This window comes from Lissotriton vulgaris, chromosome 12 (genome assembly GCF_964263255.1).
Source record: "Lissotriton vulgaris chromosome 12, aLisVul1.2, whole genome shotgun sequence".
NCBI lineage: Eukaryota > Metazoa > Chordata > Amphibia > Caudata > Salamandridae > Lissotriton > Lissotriton vulgaris.
Genome location: NC_141700.1, coordinates 40,155,113 through 40,175,990, shown reverse-complemented (window position 1 = coordinate 40,175,990; position 20,878 = coordinate 40,155,113). Strand labels below are relative to the sequence as shown.

The following is a 20,878-nucleotide window of genomic DNA, read 5'->3' as shown; positions in this document are numbered from 1 at the left end:
AGCTTGACAAAGATGCATGGCCACAGCAACCTCGAGAAGCTTGACAAAGATGCATCGCTACAGCAACCTCGAGAAGCTTGACAAAGATGCACTGCCACAGCAACCTTGAGAAGCTTGACAAAGATGCACTGCCACAGCAACCTTGAGAAGCTTGACAAAGATGCATCGCTACAGCAACCTTGAGAAGCTTGACAAAGATGCATCGCCACAGCAACCTCGAGAAGCTTGACAAAGATGCACTGCCACAGCAACCTTGAGAAGCTTGACAAAGATACATAACCAGAGCAACCTTGAGAAGCTTGACAAAGATGCATCGCTACAGCAACCTCGAGAAGCTTGACAAAGATGCATCGCCACAGCAACCTCGAGAAGCTTTACAAAGTTGCATCACCATTGAAATCTTGAGAAGCTTGACAAAGATGCATCACCGCAGCAACCTTGAGAAGCTTGACAAAGATGCATCACAACAGCAACCTCGAGAAGCTTGACAAAGATGCATCGCCACAGCAACCTCGAGAAGCTCTACAAAGATGCATCGCCACAGCAACCTCGAGAAACTTTACAAAGATGCATCACCATTGCAACCTTGAGAAGCTTGACAAAGATGTATCACCACAGCAACCTTGAGAATCTTGACAAAGATGCATCACCACAGCAACCTCGAGAAGCTTGACAAAGATGCATCGCCACAGCAACCTCAAGAAGCTTGACAAAGATGCATCGCCACAGCAACAGCGAGAAGCTTTACAAAGATGCATTACCATTGCAACCTTGAGAAGCTTGACAAAGATGCATCACCACAGCAACCTTGAGAAGCTTGACAAAGATGCATCGCCCCAGCAACCTCGAGAAGCTTGACAAAGATGCATCACCACAGCAACCTTGAGAAGCTTGACAAAGATGCATCACCACAGCTCCCTTGAGAAGCTTGACAAAGATGCATCACCACAGCAACCTCGAGAAGCTTTACAAAGATGCATCACCGCAGCAACCTCGATAAGCTTGACAAAGATGCATCACCGCAGAAACCTTGAGAAGCTTTACAAAGATGCATCGCCACAGAAACCTTGAGAAGCTTGACAAAGATGCACTGCCACAGCAACCTCGAGAAGCTTGACAAAGATGCATTCCCACTACAACCTTGAGAAGCTTGACAAAGATGCACTGCTACAGCAACCTTGAGAAGCTTGACAAAGATGCATCACAACAGCAACTTTGAGAAGCTTGACAAAGATGCATCGTCACAGGTCCCTTGAGAAGCTTTACAAGATGCATCCTCACAGAAATCTTGAGAAGCTTTACAAAGTTGCACAAAAAGCAAATTAACTAAAATCACCAACTTCCAGTAAAACCCTATCTGCAAAAGAAAGACAACTTATGGCTGCTTCCTCCAACTAGACCATGGGATCCCACCTCCTACAAGCACACACAAGTAAATTTCTCTGCCCCCTAAATATTTGTTCAATACCACTTTAAGATGGGTGATCAGTGCAAAAGAGGAGTGTTCACTTTCAAAGAATTCCTGCAGCCTCTTAAATGCCTTGGCAGATCTTTGGGGCCTGTGAAGTAGCCAGTCTCAAACCCCCAACATATAATGAACTGAGTAAAATAAAATGAACCTGCCTTATCCTCCCGGTCGGTGCCGCATTCACACAATGCCAGATCCCGTGTCCCAGCGTTGGAGTCTCCGCTTCCAGCTATGATGCCCTGGGTCCAAGCTACGAGTCCTCCTGCCGGCAGGTTCAAAGACTGACTTGGGGACATGCTGGCCATGCTGTCGTAATCCAAATCCTCAATCTCCAAGGCATCGAGGCTGAGCCTGGGGAGGGAAGGTGTGAACTTATTAGAGCAAAAACATCCAAATACCTGGGTCTTTTGGTCCAATTCAGAAATCTCTGACTTCGTCTACCCACATCGTAGTGCGTGCTGTATACAGCATTATGATAAGACCAGATCCATTACATCGCCCAACGTCTACATTGCAAGGAATGTACAGGAAGGCTTAATAAATGAATGTAGCTAATGGGGTTCGGTAGATGACGTGGAGATAGAAAAAGTAATATACTTACTATAGTGATGTAATGGTACGCAATGTAGAATATGCTAAATTATTATAGGCTGACCCCGATATAGTGTCATACAACTATGGCTACACAAATTCAGTGGAGAAATTTGGGGAATGTAGCCATGGCAAGATGTGTGCCTGTTTAGAGCTTTTTCTAAAGCCCATGAGTGTTTCATCCTATTTCCTTCCATCAGCCTAGTGTCTTCTGATGTCCCTATCATTGCCTCCATCTTCTATTATCCCTCTGTGATCGCCAAAAGCTGTTGGCCCAATGCACTATGCCGCTTGCAGGATAAGTTGGCATTTGGTGGAGCAAAAGTAAGTTTTTACGTAGGTAAAGTCATATTTTGTATGTCGAAAATGTGATTTTACATTTGCAAATGGATTTATTTATAAGTATACACATGTAAAATTATAATAGCATGGTGCATGAGAAAAACATTTTTAGGGATGGCGTGTTAGTGTTGCTGGGCCAGATGCTTTGAAAAGTAGGCGAAGACGGAAAAACTGGCGAGTTTGCAAGTATTCAAAACCTATTCCGCAGCAGAATCCCAATCTTGATCCTACCCGAGACCTAGGGCATTATATGGCATGCTTAACTCCATTCCACTAGGGCAGCCTATAGATGTATTCCACTGCACTGTCAGCTAGGCCGAAGGTAAAAGGTTAGCACTGGTGGCAGCGCTATGGCGGATCACCCGTTGTGCAGTAGAGCAGTGCAACAGCAAGTATGGAGGACGGGGGACTCCGCCATGTTTGCGTCAGAGGACTCTGTGTGTCAAACTCTAAATAAAGCCCTTACTGCTTTCAAGGGCAAGAGTAAGTCCCTAGGAAGGGTGGAGGGGGAACAGCACGCCTCCTGTTTTTAAAAACATCCAAGCAAAAAGAGAGGCAATTGAAATATACTGAACTTACGCAAGTGGGGGCAATCAAGCAAACAGTGAAACATGTTCACAATCACAAACTCTTTTAACACGAGGTAACTTCCTACATATGTCCTAATGATGCGGGCTGAGAAACATCGGCAAAAGCAGTTGTTTATCCAATTTTCTAGACACCATATCAGGGGTCACAGAAGACATGGCTGTAAAACCCTGAAGAATTTCCAATTTTCAATAATGACTCATAGATTGTAACCAAGCCACATCTGAATGAGTGAGCAACCACAAACTCCTTCAGTTTGTTTCATAACAACTTGTTAAACAAGGTGCAACAAAGCAATGAGGAGTTAAAGGAAACTCAAATATTTCTTTAAGTCACCAATTAACATATAGGCACCGTCTTTCTCCCCTATGCTTTCTCTTGCAGGACGGCCTTCCCAGACAAATAGTCTTAGAATTGGGCAGAAAAGGTACTCCAGCTCTACCGGGTGCAGTGCCATGTTTCCGACAGCAGAACCTCCGCGGGCAACGCAGGTGCAATCCTTGGACCAAAGGGCCGACTGACATCAGGCGGTCAGTCAAAGTACCTCAGACTTTCCCGCCTGTTTATTGCAGACTTTCTAAGATACTTTTTTCCTCTTTTGGACCACCGGGGAAGGCCTTGCGATCCACGAACAGGAAAATAAGTAAGTGACCTCCCACACGTTGGGACAAAACTCCTAGAGTGTAAGGGATATTATTTTTTAGTTTTTCAAAAACAGACTCTGCTTTGGAAGTTTGTTTCTGAACAACAACAAACAGTGCCCTGTGGTCACTCTGAACATGGGGCCCGCATAGCAAAGCTTCAGCGCCTTTAGAAGATCCACCATGGTGGCAGCTCCCCTGAAGGCTGAGATATCTCCGCAAGACTCTAGGTCTAGGAGATAGAAGGTCTCTAGATATAGCGGCGGGCTGTCAGGGTACCGGAGTATGTGCTTTTGCTGCCTCTGCAGAACAAAGTACCGCCCAACACTTCCTGACTCTTTAACTCATGAATACCGAGGCTGCTTGGTCTTGATTCCACCTCAAGCCTCTTTCTTCCACCCCTACACTTCCTGTCTCTATCTCATGAATACCAAGGCCGCCTGGTCTTGATTCCACCTCATGCCTCTTTCTTCCACCACTCTGCACTGCCTGTCTCTTTATCTTGTGAACACTGAGGCTGCCTGGTCTTGATTCCACCTCGCGCCTCTTTCTTCCACCACATTGCACTCCCTGTCTCTTTATCTCATGGAGTTTCTTTTTCATCCCTGCTTTCTCCCTTTGTCACAGTTTCCTGTCTTTATGTTTTTTCCTTTTTTCCCACTTTGTTTCCTTATCTTTTTCTTCCTTTCTCTCTTGCTCTGGGGCACAGTCTAATGATGAAAATAAGCCCAGGGCCCAAAAAATGACACCCACCACCTGCAACCACATGCCCAATCACGCAGTGGCTCATAAACTCCTATTCAAACACCAGCTCTTTGGGCCTTGCAGGATCACAAATATCAAGAAAAATTGCCTGTGTTTTTAAACGAAAACTCGAGCTTTGCAGCTGCATAACAGTTTTTAAGGGCTGCCCACAAATTCGTTAAAAAAAAAACACCACATTTTATTTTGAAACAAAATATTGAGGCCTTGGCCGCTTCTTCTTTCTGACATTGTTTACTTCCGGGCAGATGGCGTCTTATCAGATGTTGATGGTTGAAGTTGCCCATCTGTTACGCAGAGCGTGGCACGTGACGCTGGACGTCGTGACGTCCATAGCGCAGCACCCAGGGTGCACCTGCGAGCATGGCAGCCACTGTAAGGAACTCACGCCTGGTGGTTAAGAAGGAGAAGCTCCTAAAACGAACAACATGTTGAGATACAACTGAGTTAGGAGAGACCAAAATAGATCTCCACGTGCCAGCCCCCACCCCGCCCCGGGCCTCAGCTGGGGTGTGAGGGGGTTTGCACGCGGGCAGCATGATGCTCTTTCGACAAATGTTGTTTTGCTGCACAGAAATCTTTAACCGCAAAACAAAACACTATAAAGTGTCCCGAATTATTCATGAATCCATTGCCTGAAGTATAAATGCACCCCTAATATCCCAGGCCCCTTTCAGGTGTGGGGGATGCATGTTCATCCGTGCTCTTTTTCAGATGGGTGGGCATCCGAAATGTGGGGTATATAAACACCTCACCCTCCGCAAATTTTCTCCTGAAATTTTTTCCTTGAGAACCCCGATGAAATTTACTGGGGAGGGGGGACATGGGGAGAATTTGATGACCCTAGAATTCAATGTGGAATTCCACATTTAATTATTTTAGAAAGGAAAATATTTTAGGGTATTTACAGCTCAATCTAAATACTACACCCTGAGGTAATGTTGGGCTATGTCTGTCGTGAGCGTTAAAAGTTTAAAATAACTCTATACTTTGCTAACATATTATTTAATTTTTGTAAGTCTGTTTTACATAATTTTTTCCTTTGTTGAAAATAAGTTAGGTAACCTATTACTTATAATTCAATGGACAACAGTGACTAATTTCACACAAATAGGAATATTTTGTGACGTAAATTAACATTTTTGGCCGGTGTGATGGCCCGCCCATAATTCATCTCAGGCCACACCCTCTACTTTGGCGGCACTCCATATTTAGGAATATGGGGCTGGTTCAGATCTATTATATGTATTTCAGGAAGGTGTAGGGGTTTGCTCCCCACCTCATCTAAAATCTGCACATCTAACTTGTTGGATGAGAGCACTTTTTGGAGAATCACTCTAATCCAGTGAATGTCACCAGCGGCCCCACTGGATTAAAAGTAGCTTGTTGCGATACACGTCAGCGCTCGCTAGTGGGGACACGTCCTACATTGCAATGTACCGCGCACAAGCAGGAGAGGAGTGTGTCTGAGCCAGTAGAGTTGGTAGTGTAGAAAACTACTGCACACTACAGAGGAGGTGTCGGGTACTCCATCGCCTGTCACTGCATCGACCTACCACTAGATTGCCTCCACTACGTCGGCTATATCATCTTGGGGAGACTTCCACCATCTCACGTTTTTACGTTTATGCCTTAAGTGATGACAATCCACTAATCCCAACCAAACACGAGAAGGATTCAAGGCCCTCTGCCCGGCGCCCTACACACTAACCGCTGCCTAGTGCCCTACACACTACCCGCTGCCTAGTGCCCTACACACTACCCGCTGCCTAGTGCCATACACACTACCCGCTGCCTACTGCCCTACACACTACCCGCTGCCTAGTGCCCTACACACTACCCACTGCCTACTGCCCTACACACTACCCACTGCCCACTGCCCTATACGCTACCCTCTGAATAGTGCCCTACACGCTACCCACTTTCTGGTGCCCTACACACTACCCACTGCCTACTGCCCTACACGCTACCCGCTGACTAGTGCCCTACACATTACCCACTGCCTACTGCCCTACACACTACCCGCTGCCTACTGCCCTACACTCTACCCGCTGCCTTGAACCCTATACACTATCTCCTCCCTAGAGCTCTACAAACTTGTCAGGGAAACTGAAGGTGCCTTATTATTGAAGAGGCACCCAGGGCAAATGACAACAGACCCTCCCTCCAGCAGGTCAGATGTAGGCACTGATGAGGAGATCCCTGCCTTGAAGCAGTCATCGTAAAGCAGAGAAGGCAAAAACTCCCCAAAATATGGACCCTGTCTGAAGTACAGGTCTCTCTGACCAGCAGCCGTAACTAGCAACCGAGCAGCCTGCCTTAGAGTCTGCAGGGAGCTCGCCACCCATAACTGCATTGGATTTCCCACCTCCAACAAGGCAGCAGAGGGGAATCCCTTTACTTTAAGGGCACTGTGACGACGCAGCAGTGATTCGCTCACCCTAGGGACGGTATCCCCCATGATGGAGAAGTGGCCGATCCAGCCATGCCCGTCTCTGCTGGCAGAAATTCTGCTGCCAAACATGGACCGTAGAAGTGTACCCTGAGGGTGGAGTGCATCACGGGCACCCATGATCTTTGTCTCCTGACACGCGGGGACATTTTCCAGTGCTTGTTTTGCAAAGGAACAAGGGCCCGATTTAGATTTCCGTGGACTGTTTACTCCGTCACAACGGTGACGGGTATCCTGTCTGCCAAAATAAAAATCCCTATTATATCCTATAGGATTTATATTTCAGCGGACTCGATATCCGTCACATTTGTGACAGAGTAACCCGTCCGCCAAGATCTAAATCGGGTTCCAAGGTTTTGCACAGAAGCCTGCGGCGGGCGTTATCCACCATTGCGCTGCCGAATACAAAGACTTTGATTCCACCTCGTGCCTCTTTATTCCACCAGCAGACACTCTCTGCCTCTCTCTCTCACTCTTTCATGTTCTTTTTCATCCACATTCTCTCCCTCTGTCACTGTTTATCACCTTTCTCTTCCTCCGTCTTTCTCCATTTTGTCTTTTTCTCTGTTGCTCTGGATCAAAGACTTTTGAGGTCAATTTAGTGTTGATCCACAAAACCGAATGGCAGCGGTGCCCACCTAGGAACCACCAGTTCAAATTAAGCACTGCATTTCCCACCATGTCAGGGACGCCACACTTTACTTTTTGAATGTTTGCCACCATTTCTGGGGGGTTCAGGGGGTGCTTCACTGACTCCATTAGACACGGTAGTGGAACAGTCACCCTAGATCTGATGCTGACCCACAATCCTTTGCTGCAGAGTTAACAATGAATCAACAACACTCATTCTGGTTGCCCTCACTCAAGCGGTTGTACCGCCAGAGGCGTGGAAGGGAGATGTGGTGGTCCTTTACACCCTCCCTCTCAACCCCCAAAGTGCTGAGAAGCAGCCACTGGCAGCTGGACTGTCAAGAGTACAGATTGAAAAATATATCAACCAAACATCAAATCAGGACTTCAGATGTCTTGTTGGTATGCAGAAGTACCTGTGCTTCTACGTCACAGTCAAACAAATACCATGAGCTCTCGGAAAAAGACGAAACCAAATCTTATGAGGGACAATGGATTATTTATTGTATGTATGTACATAATGCACAACCTTTACTATTAAGCCAAACTTTCTAAGGAAATCCAGTGAGCTGTGAGCTCAGTTTACTTTAATGACAATGCTTCGGATCTATAAAGGTGTCCACGTTTGCCAAAATGTAACAATAGGAGGCTGCTTTTAATTTTCCCAGAATCCTCCCTCATTATATGCAAATTCATGCAGAAGCCTAAGAACAAGATTTATGATTGGTTGCTTTCAAAATAAAATGTGCACAAAAAAATGCAGCTTGAAAGAAAATATTTTGCTTAACTATTGAGCAAGTTCCAGGCATCATGTAGTATAATGTGTTTGATGCATACCAATATTAAAAAAACAATCATAACAAAGAAACAGTGCACAAGCATTATGGGTAACATTATGTGGAACATTTAAATAAAATAGGGGCCTAAATCTTAAATAAAGTCACAAAAGTGTACAGCAGGCATACGTCCTTTCTTTCGGACAAATTTACGACTTTCAAGAATTCTGAAGAGTTTATAGAAGTAGGCCTGGAAACCGTACTCCTAGGAAACCCTTTGTGAATTCCTTGTTCATATGAGCAAGCATACATGCATATATATGCTTACACAAAAATGTGCTGAGATTACAGATTCACTTTCCGCACACCCACTCTTTTCCCCCACCCTGAAACAAGTTTCACTCCTGCCATTTTCAGAAGTAAATGTCCGACCTTTTTCCTATTTGAGGTATGGCATAGTTAGAGATGCTATTGCCAGAGCTTGGGTATAATAAAAACGTGGCCGTAATTTGGCACCAAAAGGGACAAGTGGATATTTTTACACTACAAGTAGATTTCTGAAGCAGCCTGTCCCTTGGACAAGTAGATATTTGATCAAATTCCACACCCCTGAAACATTACCAATTAGGAAAGAGATCCAAAAAGCAAACAAAAACAGAGCGCCCTCACATGCAGTAAGTAGTCTGCCTTACCTCCGTGAGTTGTCCGAAGGTGATATAGGACTCTCCCAACTGTATCGTCGTGATGTTGACATCGACCTCACCAGATCAGGAAATGCCTTGCGATCTTCATCATCCAGCCCCTCGTCTTTCTCCAGCCCTCCCAACCCTTCATGACTAATAAACCCATCTTGTGGAAGGCGGAGGTTTGAGCTCCCATGATGTGGTATATCGCAGCTCTCTTCCGTAAAGCCCAGCGGACAACATAAGGGCGTAGAACAGGTGATAATGACTGCCCCATCTGCAAAGCTCACATTGGCCTCGTCCGACAGGCGGAAGCTTGCGGTCACCCGGGAAGCCATTTGCTGGGCCGCTGCGGCGTCAGCGACACTGAGAAATCCCAGGTCCTTGTAATATTCTGTTTCACGCAGGGAAGGGTCCATTGAAACAAGGTCCTCGGCACTGCTCATGACATCGGCGGCATGGTCTTCAAGGTCCAGCGAGGAGTCATCCTACGGTGAGAAGAAGAATTTAGAATCACATTTCTCAATTCACTACAGTCTTCATATATTTACCAGGATAGATGGGATATTATGTTTTGAACAGTAATATGTATCTTTAATATTTTTATCACCCTTTCTTCTTATTCACAGTTCTCTGGCTTGGGGTGTCAACTCGCCAGCCAGGCCTTCACGAGACACTTGCATTGGAGACTACCGAGGCCCAAAGGGTGAACTTGGAGAGAGCATTGCGAGTCATGTACACATCCCTGACCCCATCGGATTCCTATTGCAAGACAGAGAAAGATACCACAGCGCCACCTCTGGCGAAAAAGAAGATTGCAAGTCCCTTCAACTACTCAGCAAGACCTTACAACAACAAAGACATAGAAAGACACAACAGAGACACTTCTGGCTAAAAGGCATATTGCAAGTCCCTCCAACTTGTCAACAAGACCTTACAAGAACTAATCACTAGGGCCACAGGCTCACTGGCCATATCGCCTGTGACTAGCTTTACTTTCTTGTCAAAGGAGGTGTGCTGTCCTAAATGACGAGTTTGATGCCCTGGCATCGCCTTTGAACTCAACCAGTCCAATTGCTGTCAACTTGTTTTGTTCTACGTTCACAATAATCAATTTCATGGTGAAATTTCAACTTTTGCAAACAAGAGGAAAACAGAACCAATGCAGTGAGTTACATAAAACCTTACAAACAGTTAGCAACAGTAACCCTGTTCAAGCAACGTCTACTGGCCAATGTAAAAATAAATAAACAGTTAAGACCCTTGAAAGAAAGACCAAAGACCAAAGGTATTTAGACCCTGGTGGTGGCGCTAAAACAGGAGTAATCAATGTTTGAACCGTAAGAGCACCTTGTCCACAATCACAAGTACCGCTGACGGACACCTGGTGTCCTCCGCGGAGGCGTAGTATCCAAGGAGTACGCACCGCTGGATGAGCCTTGTCCCAGGTGGCTGTGCAGACGGTGGCCCCGTGGTAGTGCCGCGCTGCCATGTTATGTGTGAGGGCCAGCAACTCAGATGAAATGAATGAACAACACTTAATCCGTCACTACTTCTCCTTTCCGTAGTGTATGCAATACACCCCGTGTTTTCAACTCAGAATTAGGGTTTTCGAGAAACGCTCAAAGAACGAAAGAGACAAACACTGGGGTGGTTCCCTTTTGTTAACGCTTCCTATATTCTGGGGGGTTTTTGTAACTGAGAAAGTAGCGTATGGGAATTTTAGGAGGTCACTCGAATCCTCAGTGACTAACAGTGGGTTTATCCAATCATTCCACACCAATGCATCTTCGCTTTTCATCACTGTTTTTCCAGGTAAGTGTGATTGCTTGCTGGAGACAGAGATTAAAGGTGGAAGCAGGGTGGTCTATTGTGAAGCCAGCCTGCCTCTAACACTTGGTGTGCTCTTTGGTTTCGCTTTTCACTGGCCCGGATATCCCAGCTGGTGAAACTGTTGCAGTCACCCTCCTCTCTGTGTGTTTATTGTTGTATAAACTTGACCTGAGTTGCTGCAACACACAGACAAACACATTCTCTTCTCAGTGCTAAAACAGTTCCTCTTAAAGCCTAGGGGTTTTAAACAAGTCTGTTCTCCTGCATTTCAGGAAACTGATCTGAACTCTCTATATTCTTGACATTTCTGGCCACTAACAAGTCCAGATTGGCGCCCTGTGGGACCATCTGGTACTCAGCTATAAGCAGCAGAGGTCTGAATATATCAAGATAGTGCCCAAAAGCCAAGAGGTGAAATAGTTCATTAGGCTTGCGTACAGCCGTTTATTGAGGCATTTACACCAGAAAGCCAGCCATGTGAATTCTTCAAATTCTCACTGAGACGCACCTCCTTTTTAGGTTTCGCCTAGCGGAAGCTGCGCTCTGCGCAGCTTTTCCGCGCAGGCGAAATCCTGTTGAGAAGAGTAGAGTGGCTTTTGTTCGGCCCTCGTCCTTGATTGGCTGGCTCCGTAAACGGAGCCTTGCCATTGGACGAGGGGCCTGTCCGTCAATGCCGGACCAGACACGGGGGCGTTCCCGACATTCTTTGGCTTTTGCCGACGTCACGGGACGCCGGGAACGCCCCCGTGTCTGGTCCTGGCATTGCCGGCACTCGAACGGGAAGGCGGCAATTAGCGGCTCTCGGCGGTGTTAAAAGTAGCAGCGCCCGAGAGCCGGCCGGCTCCGGGCGGAGGCTGCCAGCGGGAGCGGCAGGTAATTGGAATGATTCCGAGCACGGACTGCTCACACTTTTCCTCGTGGCCCGCCTCACGCATCCATTTACAGCTATCCGCGCCAGGGGCCGCACCCACTTTCCTGAAACGAGAGCTGCAACCGGTTTCGCAACACTGAGTCTTGCTGTTCCTGTGAGAGCCAGGGACTGCGCTGCACAGGCCCGCCGAGTACAGAACAGGGCATCGCGGAACGCATACAGGTAACGAGCGGCAGGAGCACCGTGCACCAGCCGCCGGAAAAACAAACGACGCCACAAGCGGCCGCCGCCATCTTACTGCTTGGAAGTGTGCGAGGCGCCCCCCTCCGTTAAAATGGCGACGGCCGCGCAACTTGTGTTCCATGCCCAATGAGCTTTGTGAATGGGGTATCATCCCGGACAGAGGGAGGTTGTTTACTCCATGTGTAGTGTTTTGGATGTGTTTCTTCCTCACCGCAGCTTACCTAACACGACTTGGCTGTTGCTGGCCTTAATACCCGTGCTAAGCTGTACTCTTAATAGGCGCATTTCTTCAGTCAGCTGAATGCAGAGTCTGTTCGAGAAAAGTGGGTGAAGTCGCCTCGGTAGAGAGGAAAATTAGACCCAGTGTCTGCTTAGTGAAAAGAAATACCACCTGGCCCCTCGCTTTTGATGGTGTATAATGCCAGGTTAGCCTCTTCCAGGTCTCCGTCTACCAGCTATTTAGACGTGATAGAGCAAACGTGGTTAAAGGATAGATCAAGAACTAAACAGTGCGATGGCTAATTACCTCATTTCTCTGGGCTCGCCGATGCAAATGGAGAAGTCGGGCCCAGTCAGCAGAATATGCATTGGATTTCCGTTGCACTGTCCCCCTGTTCCCCCACGGAGCATCAATTCTCTTGAATATTGCCGGCTCTCTATAATTGGATGCGAAATGGCATTATTTTATTACCATTAAATGGATGTGTTAGGTTCACGCTTTCAGTCCTTGACTTTGTTTGTGGAAAAGAGCGATATTTATTAATTTGTTGACTGCTGTGCCCAGAGTCGATGACTTTTCTCACAGTGCATGTTGTACATTATTTTGAGAGAAAACATTGTTCATGAAGTTTTGGGATCCCACCCCTGCTCAGAGATTAATGTGTGTTTATACATGTAGACAAACCTGCGAGCGGAGCGCCGTGTGCCTGTGTGCGTGTGTGTGCGTGCCTGTGTGAGTGAGTGCCTGCTGCTGCCTGCCACGGCGCAGGGAGTGCGGGGAGCAGACGGGAGGGCACCAGGCAGCAGCGGCAGCGATGGTACTCATTCTCAACCACATCCTCATCGCAGTCCTTCAATTTTTCAGACGGGGCCAGCAGGTCTTCCTGAAGGCGGAGGAGAAGCCGGCATGCTCGGACGCCCTGCAGGTAAGAGACGGCGCCTCCGGTCCCCGCGTCCCCTGTGCGCGCCTGTGTGATCTTGTGACAGCGCCGCGCTGCTTGTGCCCCTTCGAAGTCATTGCTGTCTCTTGGGCTGTGTGCACTGCCAAGCATACCCTGTGTATAAGCACGTGTGCGGGGGGGGGGGGGGGGAGAGGTATGAGGGCTGCAGGTGAGAACTGCTCTGTTGGTAGAACAATGAAGTGCTCGTGCCTACAAAGTGCTCATATTTCAACTTTTCCCCGCTGTGATCGCGTTCACTTCCCATTTAAGCGAAGGATGCCACCTCGGACAACGGCAAAGGTAGGTGCCCTCCCCCACCCCTCGCATGTGTTTTGTTCCCACCATCTGTGCGGGGCTTTGTGGGGCGTGATGGATGTGACCTGTAGACAAGTGGGGGCAAGAAGCCTGTCCCCTCCCCCTCCTGCCCTCGGCCAGGCAGATGCTCAGACTCTCTCCTGTTGTTTCCGAGCAGATGGGCTGGCATACTCTGCCCTGCTGAAGAACGAGCTGCTGGGGGCGGGCATCGAGAAGGTGCAGGACCCGCAGACCGAGGACCGGCGGCTGCAGCCCTCCACGCCCGAGAAGAGGAGCCTCTTCACGGTAAGCCACAGCGCCCCCTGCTGTCCCCCCTCACACACCCGCTGGGACGGGGTGATGACCTCTGTGAAGGTCACAGCCAGGCCTGGGCGGTGTGCTGTGGGCGGGCCTGGTCTCTGTGCAGCACTTAGTGTGTTCTACCATATTTGTTTGTATCCCCGTGGGTTGCTGTGCCTGCTGCAGGGGTCTGTGTGCAACCAGCTCAGTGTTTAGACTCATGGATAGCTTGACTCCTTCCGAGAGTATGCCGAGTTTTAATACATTTACAAACAATAGTCAGTATCCTCACTCCAATCACATGCTCTATTTCAATACACACAACGTGTATATGTATAAGCTGGATTCTTACACCTATAAGCTTGTTGGTTGCTGGCTTGTACTACCATTTCTCATTCGTAAACACGAGGAATTTTTTGTTGCTCGTTGCGGTTTTCTATAAGCCATCCCATAAAATGTGAGTTGCTCCTTGCTGATCACAGCCCCACGAGCCGCTCTCACCTTGCGTTTTCCTTCCTTGCAGTATTCCCTCAGTTCAAAGCGCTCCAGCCCAGATGACGGAAACGAAGTGTCTCCATACTCCTTGTCGCCCATCAGCAACAAAAGGTCAGTCCTGGCGCGGGCGGGGTGGCATAAAGAGTGCATTATATGAAGCGCAAATGTGCAGCGAATGAAGCTCTGCTCCATCTCCACCAGTTGTAAGAACCATGCTATAGTATAGGCCTTGATTATTCAAATGTTTCTTCAGACCTGTAGGGGGGAAATAAATGCCCTGCATGATGGTGCCCTCCATGTACCACCTTCGCCCCTTCCATGACCACTTTGTGGCGTCCATCAAAGTTAAAATAGAGCCCTTTCCTTATCGGGTGACAAATTAATTAAACAAAAAAAAGATTACATATTTTTACACTGGTGTAATACTAGAAGCAGACAGCGATGCAGCAGCATCAGTGGAAACCCTCTAATACTCTTTATCGCATCTTACGCCCACTAATAAGGGCCATGTTCCCAAGAAAACTATTACTGGCTGTTTGACTCGTTGAAAAGACTGAAGGGTCACATCACAGGTCTGAAAAGATTAAACCAGCTTTGTTCCTACCCATTGACTTGATGAGTCTCACTTCTTGCCTAGTGCTACTTTTAGCTGACTTGGGTATCCATGGAAATACAACTTGTATAGGCAACTTCAAGATTGTTTTCGTGCCTCTGTTGCCTGCTTGTGACCCTGTTGCTTGCTTGGGACCCTGTTGCTTGCTTGTGACCCTGTTGCTTGCTTGTGACCCTGTTTTCGTGCCTCTGTTGCCTGCGGGGGGGCTCGCAGCGAGCCCACAGTGTGTGGGGTGGGGCTCGCAGTGTGTGGGGGGCTCTGTGTGGGTGTGTGTGTGGGGGGGCTCTGTGTGGGGGGCTTTGTGTGGCTGTGTGTGGGGGGGCTCTGTGTGGGTGTGTGTGTGTGTGTGGGGGTTTGTGTGTGTTGGGGGGGCTCTCTGTGGGTGTTGGTGTGTGTCATTTGCAAGAGATAAAGCTAGTGGCATTGTAAATGACAATGCCATTTATTTATGTTAAAAAAAAAACATAAATAAAAATAATGTCAAGAGCAATGCCAATCGCTCTAACTTTAACAAAGGCGAAACCATTGCATTGTAAATGCTTGTTATCCCAGTGACCCAGGAAGAGGCCATCGCCAACGCGACGGGTCATAAGCCCTTTTCAGAAGAACCGACTCTCTCTTCAAAATGGTGTCCAAGCTGTCCTTAGCGAAGGCTGCCAGCCAACAGGATCTGAGCCCAGTAACCAACAGGGTCTGCCAGACGTCATTTCAATGATGTCATAATGTTAATGGGACGTCACAGGGGGAAACTGGCAACAGACTAGGGCTGCCAGCCAACAGGATCTGAGCCCAGTAACCAACAGGGTCTGCCAGACGTCACTTCAATGATGTCATAATGTTAATGGGACGTCACAGGGGGAAACTGGCAACAGACTAGGGCTGCCAGCCAACAGGATCTGAGCCCAGTAACCAACAGGGTCTGCCAGACGTCATTTCAATGATGTCATAATGTAAATGAGACGTCACAGGGGGAAACTGGCAACAGACTAGGGCTGCCAGCCAACAGGACCTGAGCCCAGTAACCAACAGGGTCTGCCAGACGTCATTTCAATGATGTCATAATGTTAATGGGACGTCACAGGGGGAAACTGGCAACAGACTAGGGCTGCCAGCCAACAGGATCTGAGCCCAGTAACCAACAGGGTCTGCCAGACGTCATTTCAATGATGTCATAATGTTAATGGGACGTCACAGGGGGAAACTGGCAACAGACTAGGGCTGCCAGCCAACAGGATCTGAGCCCAGTAACCAACAGGGTCTGCCAGACGTCATTTCAATGATGTCATAATGTTAATGGGACGTCAAAGGGGGAAACTGGCAACAGACTAGGGCTGCCAGCCAACAGGATCTGAGCCCAGTAACCAACAGGGTCTGCCAGACGTCATTTCAATGATGTCATAATGTTAATGGGACGTCACAGGGGGAAACTGGCAACTGACTAGGGCTGCCAGCCAACAGGACCTGAGCCCAGTAACCAACAGGGTCTGCCAGACGTCATTTCAATGATGTCATAATGTTAATGGGACGTCACAGGGGGAAACTGGCAACAGACTAGGGCTGCCAGCCAACAGGATCTGAGCCCAGTAACCAACAGGGTCTGCCAGACGTCATTTCAATGATGTCATAATGTTAATGGGACGTCACAGGGGGAAACTGGCAACAGACTAGGGCTGCCAGCCAACAGGATCTGAGCCCAGTAACCAACAGGGTCTGCCAGACGTCATTTCAATGATGTCATAATGTTAATGGGAAGTCACAGGGGAGAACTGGCAACAGACTAAGCCTGCCAGCCAACAGGATCTAAGCCTGCTAACCAACAGAGTCTTTATGACGGGTCAATGATGTCATAATGCGGTGGCGACGTCACAGGGGAGAACTGGCAATAGACTAGGGCTGCCAGGCAACAGACTAGGGCTGCCAGCCTGCCAGGCAAACGAATCTAGGCCTGGTAACCAACAGGGTCTGTGTGACGACATGTCAATGATGTCATAATGCTGTGGCGACGTCACAGGGGAGACTGGCAGCTCGAACTAGGGCTGCCAGCCAACAGAATTTGAGCCCGGCAACCAACAGGGTGTCGGTGACGTCATTTCGCAGATGTCATGAGGACATACAATAAAGCAATGATGGAGAAGGAAGTGGGGGAATGGGGGAAGGGATAAGGGACTGGAAGAAACAAAGAAGGGGGAAGAGACTGAGAGCTCAGAGGGGGTGAGACAGCAGCAGAGGGAGTGAGAAGTGACCTGCAGAGGTGAGACAGGAACCGACTGATTGTGAGGCACAGGGCACAGGGCAGTGCTTAATTTGCACACACAAACATAATAATAAGTGCCAGGGAGGGCCATAGTGAGGAGACCAGCGCAGCCTGCACCGCCCATTGCCCCTGGCAGCGCTGCCAATGACAGCACCAACACAAATGGCAAACATCACACTCCTACAAGTGTGACAAGTCAGACTATTGCAAGCCACCCAATGCTATAAAAATGGCTGGGGCGGCAGGCATTACTAATTTTTAATATATAACGAATTAATAAACTTTTGCTGTGCTCATCTCTAAATCGCTAACTTAGACAAACAGCGCCACCGTACGGCAGACCGTCATAAGTGTAGGTGTTGCCAACTAAATGCGGGAAACCACAGGCTCAAATTAAGCACTGACAGAGTGCACGCCACACTGGAGGTTGCATTGGAAAGCTTACGTGCATGCCAGAAGGTACCAGCAGGAGGTCGATGGGAATCCAAAGGCAGTCGGGTAACAAACAAGAAGCCCACCCCGTCCCCACACACAGAAAATACTGTGAAGGCCATTTATACTTGCATGTCTCACTGATATTCATAGATGTTGGGTTTAATGGAGTCCCCCTTGAAGGGTGTGCCTCCCTGTGCTGCAAGGGCTGTAAGATATTGCATAACCCCCCGCCCAAAGCACCACGAAAGGCTCCCTCGCCGTGTGCAAAGATCACTTTGTATGGTAGTGCTGTGGTTACATTGGGATTCAGAAAAGGGGGTGGTGATGGACAGAGTATCTGAATTAAGCAGAACACTCCTACCCAGTCCAAAGATCAGGGCTTGATACATCACCATTTTTTAGCTCACTGCACCATCCCAGCTCAGAACCTGGCTACATGCAAATTAGTCTGTCCCTGGCCCAGTGCATCATGGGAACAGGGCAGACCAAACTACCAAGCCAATTCTTATACTGGGAAGGAAACAAGCTTCCGGGGACCGGTTTGTGGCATTTCCTGCACCATCAGGGTTCAAGCAAGCCGGGCCGAAGACGGCTGAAATGCCAGAAACCGGTCCCCGGTAGCTTGTCTCCTTTCTGGTGAAGAATTGGCTTGGTAGTTTAGTCTGCCCTGTTCCCATGATGCACTGGGCCAGGGACAGACTGATTTGCATATAGCCAGGTTCTGAGCTGGGATGGTGCAGTGGGATAAATAACGGTGATGGATCAAGCCCTGATCTTTGGACTGGGTAAGAGCGGTCTGCTTAATTCAGACACTCTGTTCATCATCACCCCCTTTTCTGAATCGTAGTTACATTGGGACCATTTAATATGCCAAGGACCCTGCCCTATTTCAGGTTAATTATAAAAAAGAAAAGTGCAAAAAATACAATGAGGAGGTTTCAGACTTTTTCCCTGAGCACCATGTTGTATTGAAACTCTATTGCCGCCAGCTGAAGGGACTCTACCTAACGGCAATTCTATCCCATGAGCAAAAGAAACAAATAAGTATCAACAACTATTCCTGTACCGAATGTAAACACAATGCTTGATCACTTGATCAGTTGTAATAGCTACTCCCGTCTACTGATATGCTCACTGTATATGATCATTATGTGAATATTGGGTGTAGGCATTAAGTGTTTGGGTGCTCCTTCATGTACGCAATAACAATTTATTTGTATGTATTATTTAGGTCGGGTCCATTTTTATAGTTTCGATTGTTTCCATTGTTTTCATTCTCTCCTTTTATTTTACTAATTTTAAATCATCTACCTGTGTCCATACATATATGTATTTCTTTTACTAGTATTTTCTCTTAATAAAAATGACTTGAATTCAAAAAAATGTTGAAAGAAAGGAGGTGTTTACTGGTTTGAAAACAACACTATTGTTCAACAAGGTATGGTGGTGCTCTCGAAGAGGCTGCCTCCACCAATGGATGCATTTAAAATTTGATGGATGGTGCCCCAGCCACTGGGTGAGCCGAGACCCTAACCTACCCCACCTCCTCCAATGCAGAACCCCCCACTGTACTGAGTGTCCCCTCTCCCCCTTTTGGGGATCTCTTGGCAAAAGTGCACATGACCATAAGGCAGAAGTAATTTCGGCAAAGAACGCCCAAAGGGCCGCCATGTTGGTGTGGAACATTCCGCATTAAAAATCTCTTTCAAAAAGAAACCCCTAAGTTGAGCCTTTGTTTTTGAAAAACAAAATTGCAGTAGCCCTGGCGCACAGGGAGTTTTCTTCCTGCATCTGGGGGCATTGTTTGCTTTTCCAGCCCGTGTTCGGCATGCTACACAAGTTGGACTCAAACATGGAAAACATACTTAGGGAAAAACGCCCAGTGGTGAGACAGGCCGCCACTTGCTGACAAACGCTGCAACTTCAGATATTCAATGATGAACCAACTCTAAAGGAGGCAGAGTAGCCACGAGTTTGGTGGGGCGGTTTACAGCGATTCTCCCGTCCCGCTAAACTATGCGAACCAGGTTTACTAAGGGCTTGCGTTGTCCTTGCGTCATGCAAGGCAACGCAAATCAACGCAAACCCTTACTTTGGATTTAACAAGACACGCAAAGCTGCTCTGTGTGGTTTAGTAAATCCAGAGTAACGACATGTGTTACTCTGCGTGAAGGAGGCATTCCATGGGTGAAGTTTGGGTGTTTCCACGTATCCACCCATGGATGTTGACTCAATCACAGATTTATTAAGGTCAGTAAACCTGGGATTGTGGCAAAATTGGGCTTCTTCAGACCCAGGCGTCATTACTTCCTCTTTCCATGTGTGCTGCTTTCTGCAGCACACGAAGAAAGAGGAATATCCCTGTACAAATTGTTTTTATGCAGGAAGGTGCCCTTTCTCTCACAAAAACAACCCTGCTCGTAACGCAGGCACCCCTGCTCCATGGCGCTTGCACTGGTGCTAGGCAGCACACCGTGCGCCAGTGCAGGGAAACTGCAGAAACGTATCATATCTTTGTAAATATGGTGCATTCCTGCTCCCTCCCTGTGATGCAGTGCAGCATGTTCCAGTTCTGGGTTGCGTGACTTTTTAGTAAATTTGGACCTACATTACCACAAAAGGACTCAAAGCCCGATGTAGCTTTTTCTGTTGGATGTCCAATCCTCAGGCTGTGTTAACGCAGCATCCGCAACAACAGTCAACAGCTTACCATAAGTACCCGAGCCCGCCATGATGGCAGGCATTTTACCCAAAGTGCCCAACATGTTTAGGGACACCACGCTTCTCTTTTAATGAAAGTCTGAAAACATTTCCATGGAAACCCTAAGTCAGCCAAACTTGGTAGTGGACCACCAACCATCCTGCCCTGGGCACCGGTTCCAGCTACCCTGGTGACGGAGAAGCCACCACCCCTTGGGATGGCCAATGGTGGAGACGCAAGTGTCTCTACCAGCAGGAGATTGGCTAAGCATCCATGGGGTGTACTTACTCACCATCAATTTTTTGTAGCTCCTCCTTTCCATCCTTCCAATTAATAAAAGCCGCAGGGAACGCACTACTTTTTCTAGGACAAACGTAGCGCTCATCAACGCAACGCCACACGGAACCATCGAACAGCGGCAATGAACCACATCGATGGCACCTCTCAAGCGACTTTATTCCATAGTGTAACTATCTGAGATGGAAAAAATGGATCACAGTCAAACCCTTTTCATAAACTGTCTTAGTAGGCGTATTGGGGGACTACATCTTCTAGGAACAGTTTGATACTCATGTCTCTTGCATTCAGCTTTTATTGATTTATTTTCACCTTTTAAATCCCTATTAAGCTTCAACATTTCTAAAGAATAGAAGCCTAGCTGACCGCGTCCATCATTGTAACTCTAACCTCTCTTTCTTTCATTACATTTGTACTTTTTCCAACTCTCTGAAATCAGTTTCATAAGA

General features: G+C 47.7%; 2 protein-coding genes across 3 annotated transcripts in view; one reads left to right on the top strand and one right to left on the bottom strand.

The window, feature by feature from the left end:
• ARHGEF18 (Rho/Rac guanine nucleotide exchange factor 18) overlaps window positions 1–20,878 on the bottom strand; it is a 290,711-nt gene that overhangs the window by 229,335 nt on the left and 40,498 nt on the right. Inside the window, exons 1-3 of one of the 2 annotated variants that reach the window (XM_086946969.1) lie at window positions 10,360–10,425; window positions 8,943–9,421; window positions 1,624–1,819 (exon numbers count right to left, since the gene is read on the bottom strand). In XM_086946969.1, the coding sequence (XP_086803095.1) occupies window positions 1,624–1,819; window positions 8,943–9,421; window positions 10,360–10,425 (741 nt within the window). Of the gene's footprint in view, window positions 1–1,623; window positions 1,820–8,942; window positions 9,422–10,359; window positions 10,426–20,878 lie in introns of those variants that run through there. The other variant, XM_086946962.1, reaches the window with a different exon arrangement.
• Window positions 12,892–14,514, top strand: LOC147673184 (fizzy-related protein homolog). The gene is made up of 3 exons (XM_086946972.1): window positions 12,892–13,025; window positions 13,513–13,640; window positions 14,158–14,514. Exons 1-3 carry the CDS (start codon window positions 13,007–13,009, stop codon window positions 14,284–14,286), a joined length of 276 nt encoding a protein of 91 aa, XP_086803098.1. The 5' UTR covers window positions 12,892–13,006; the 3' UTR covers window positions 14,287–14,514.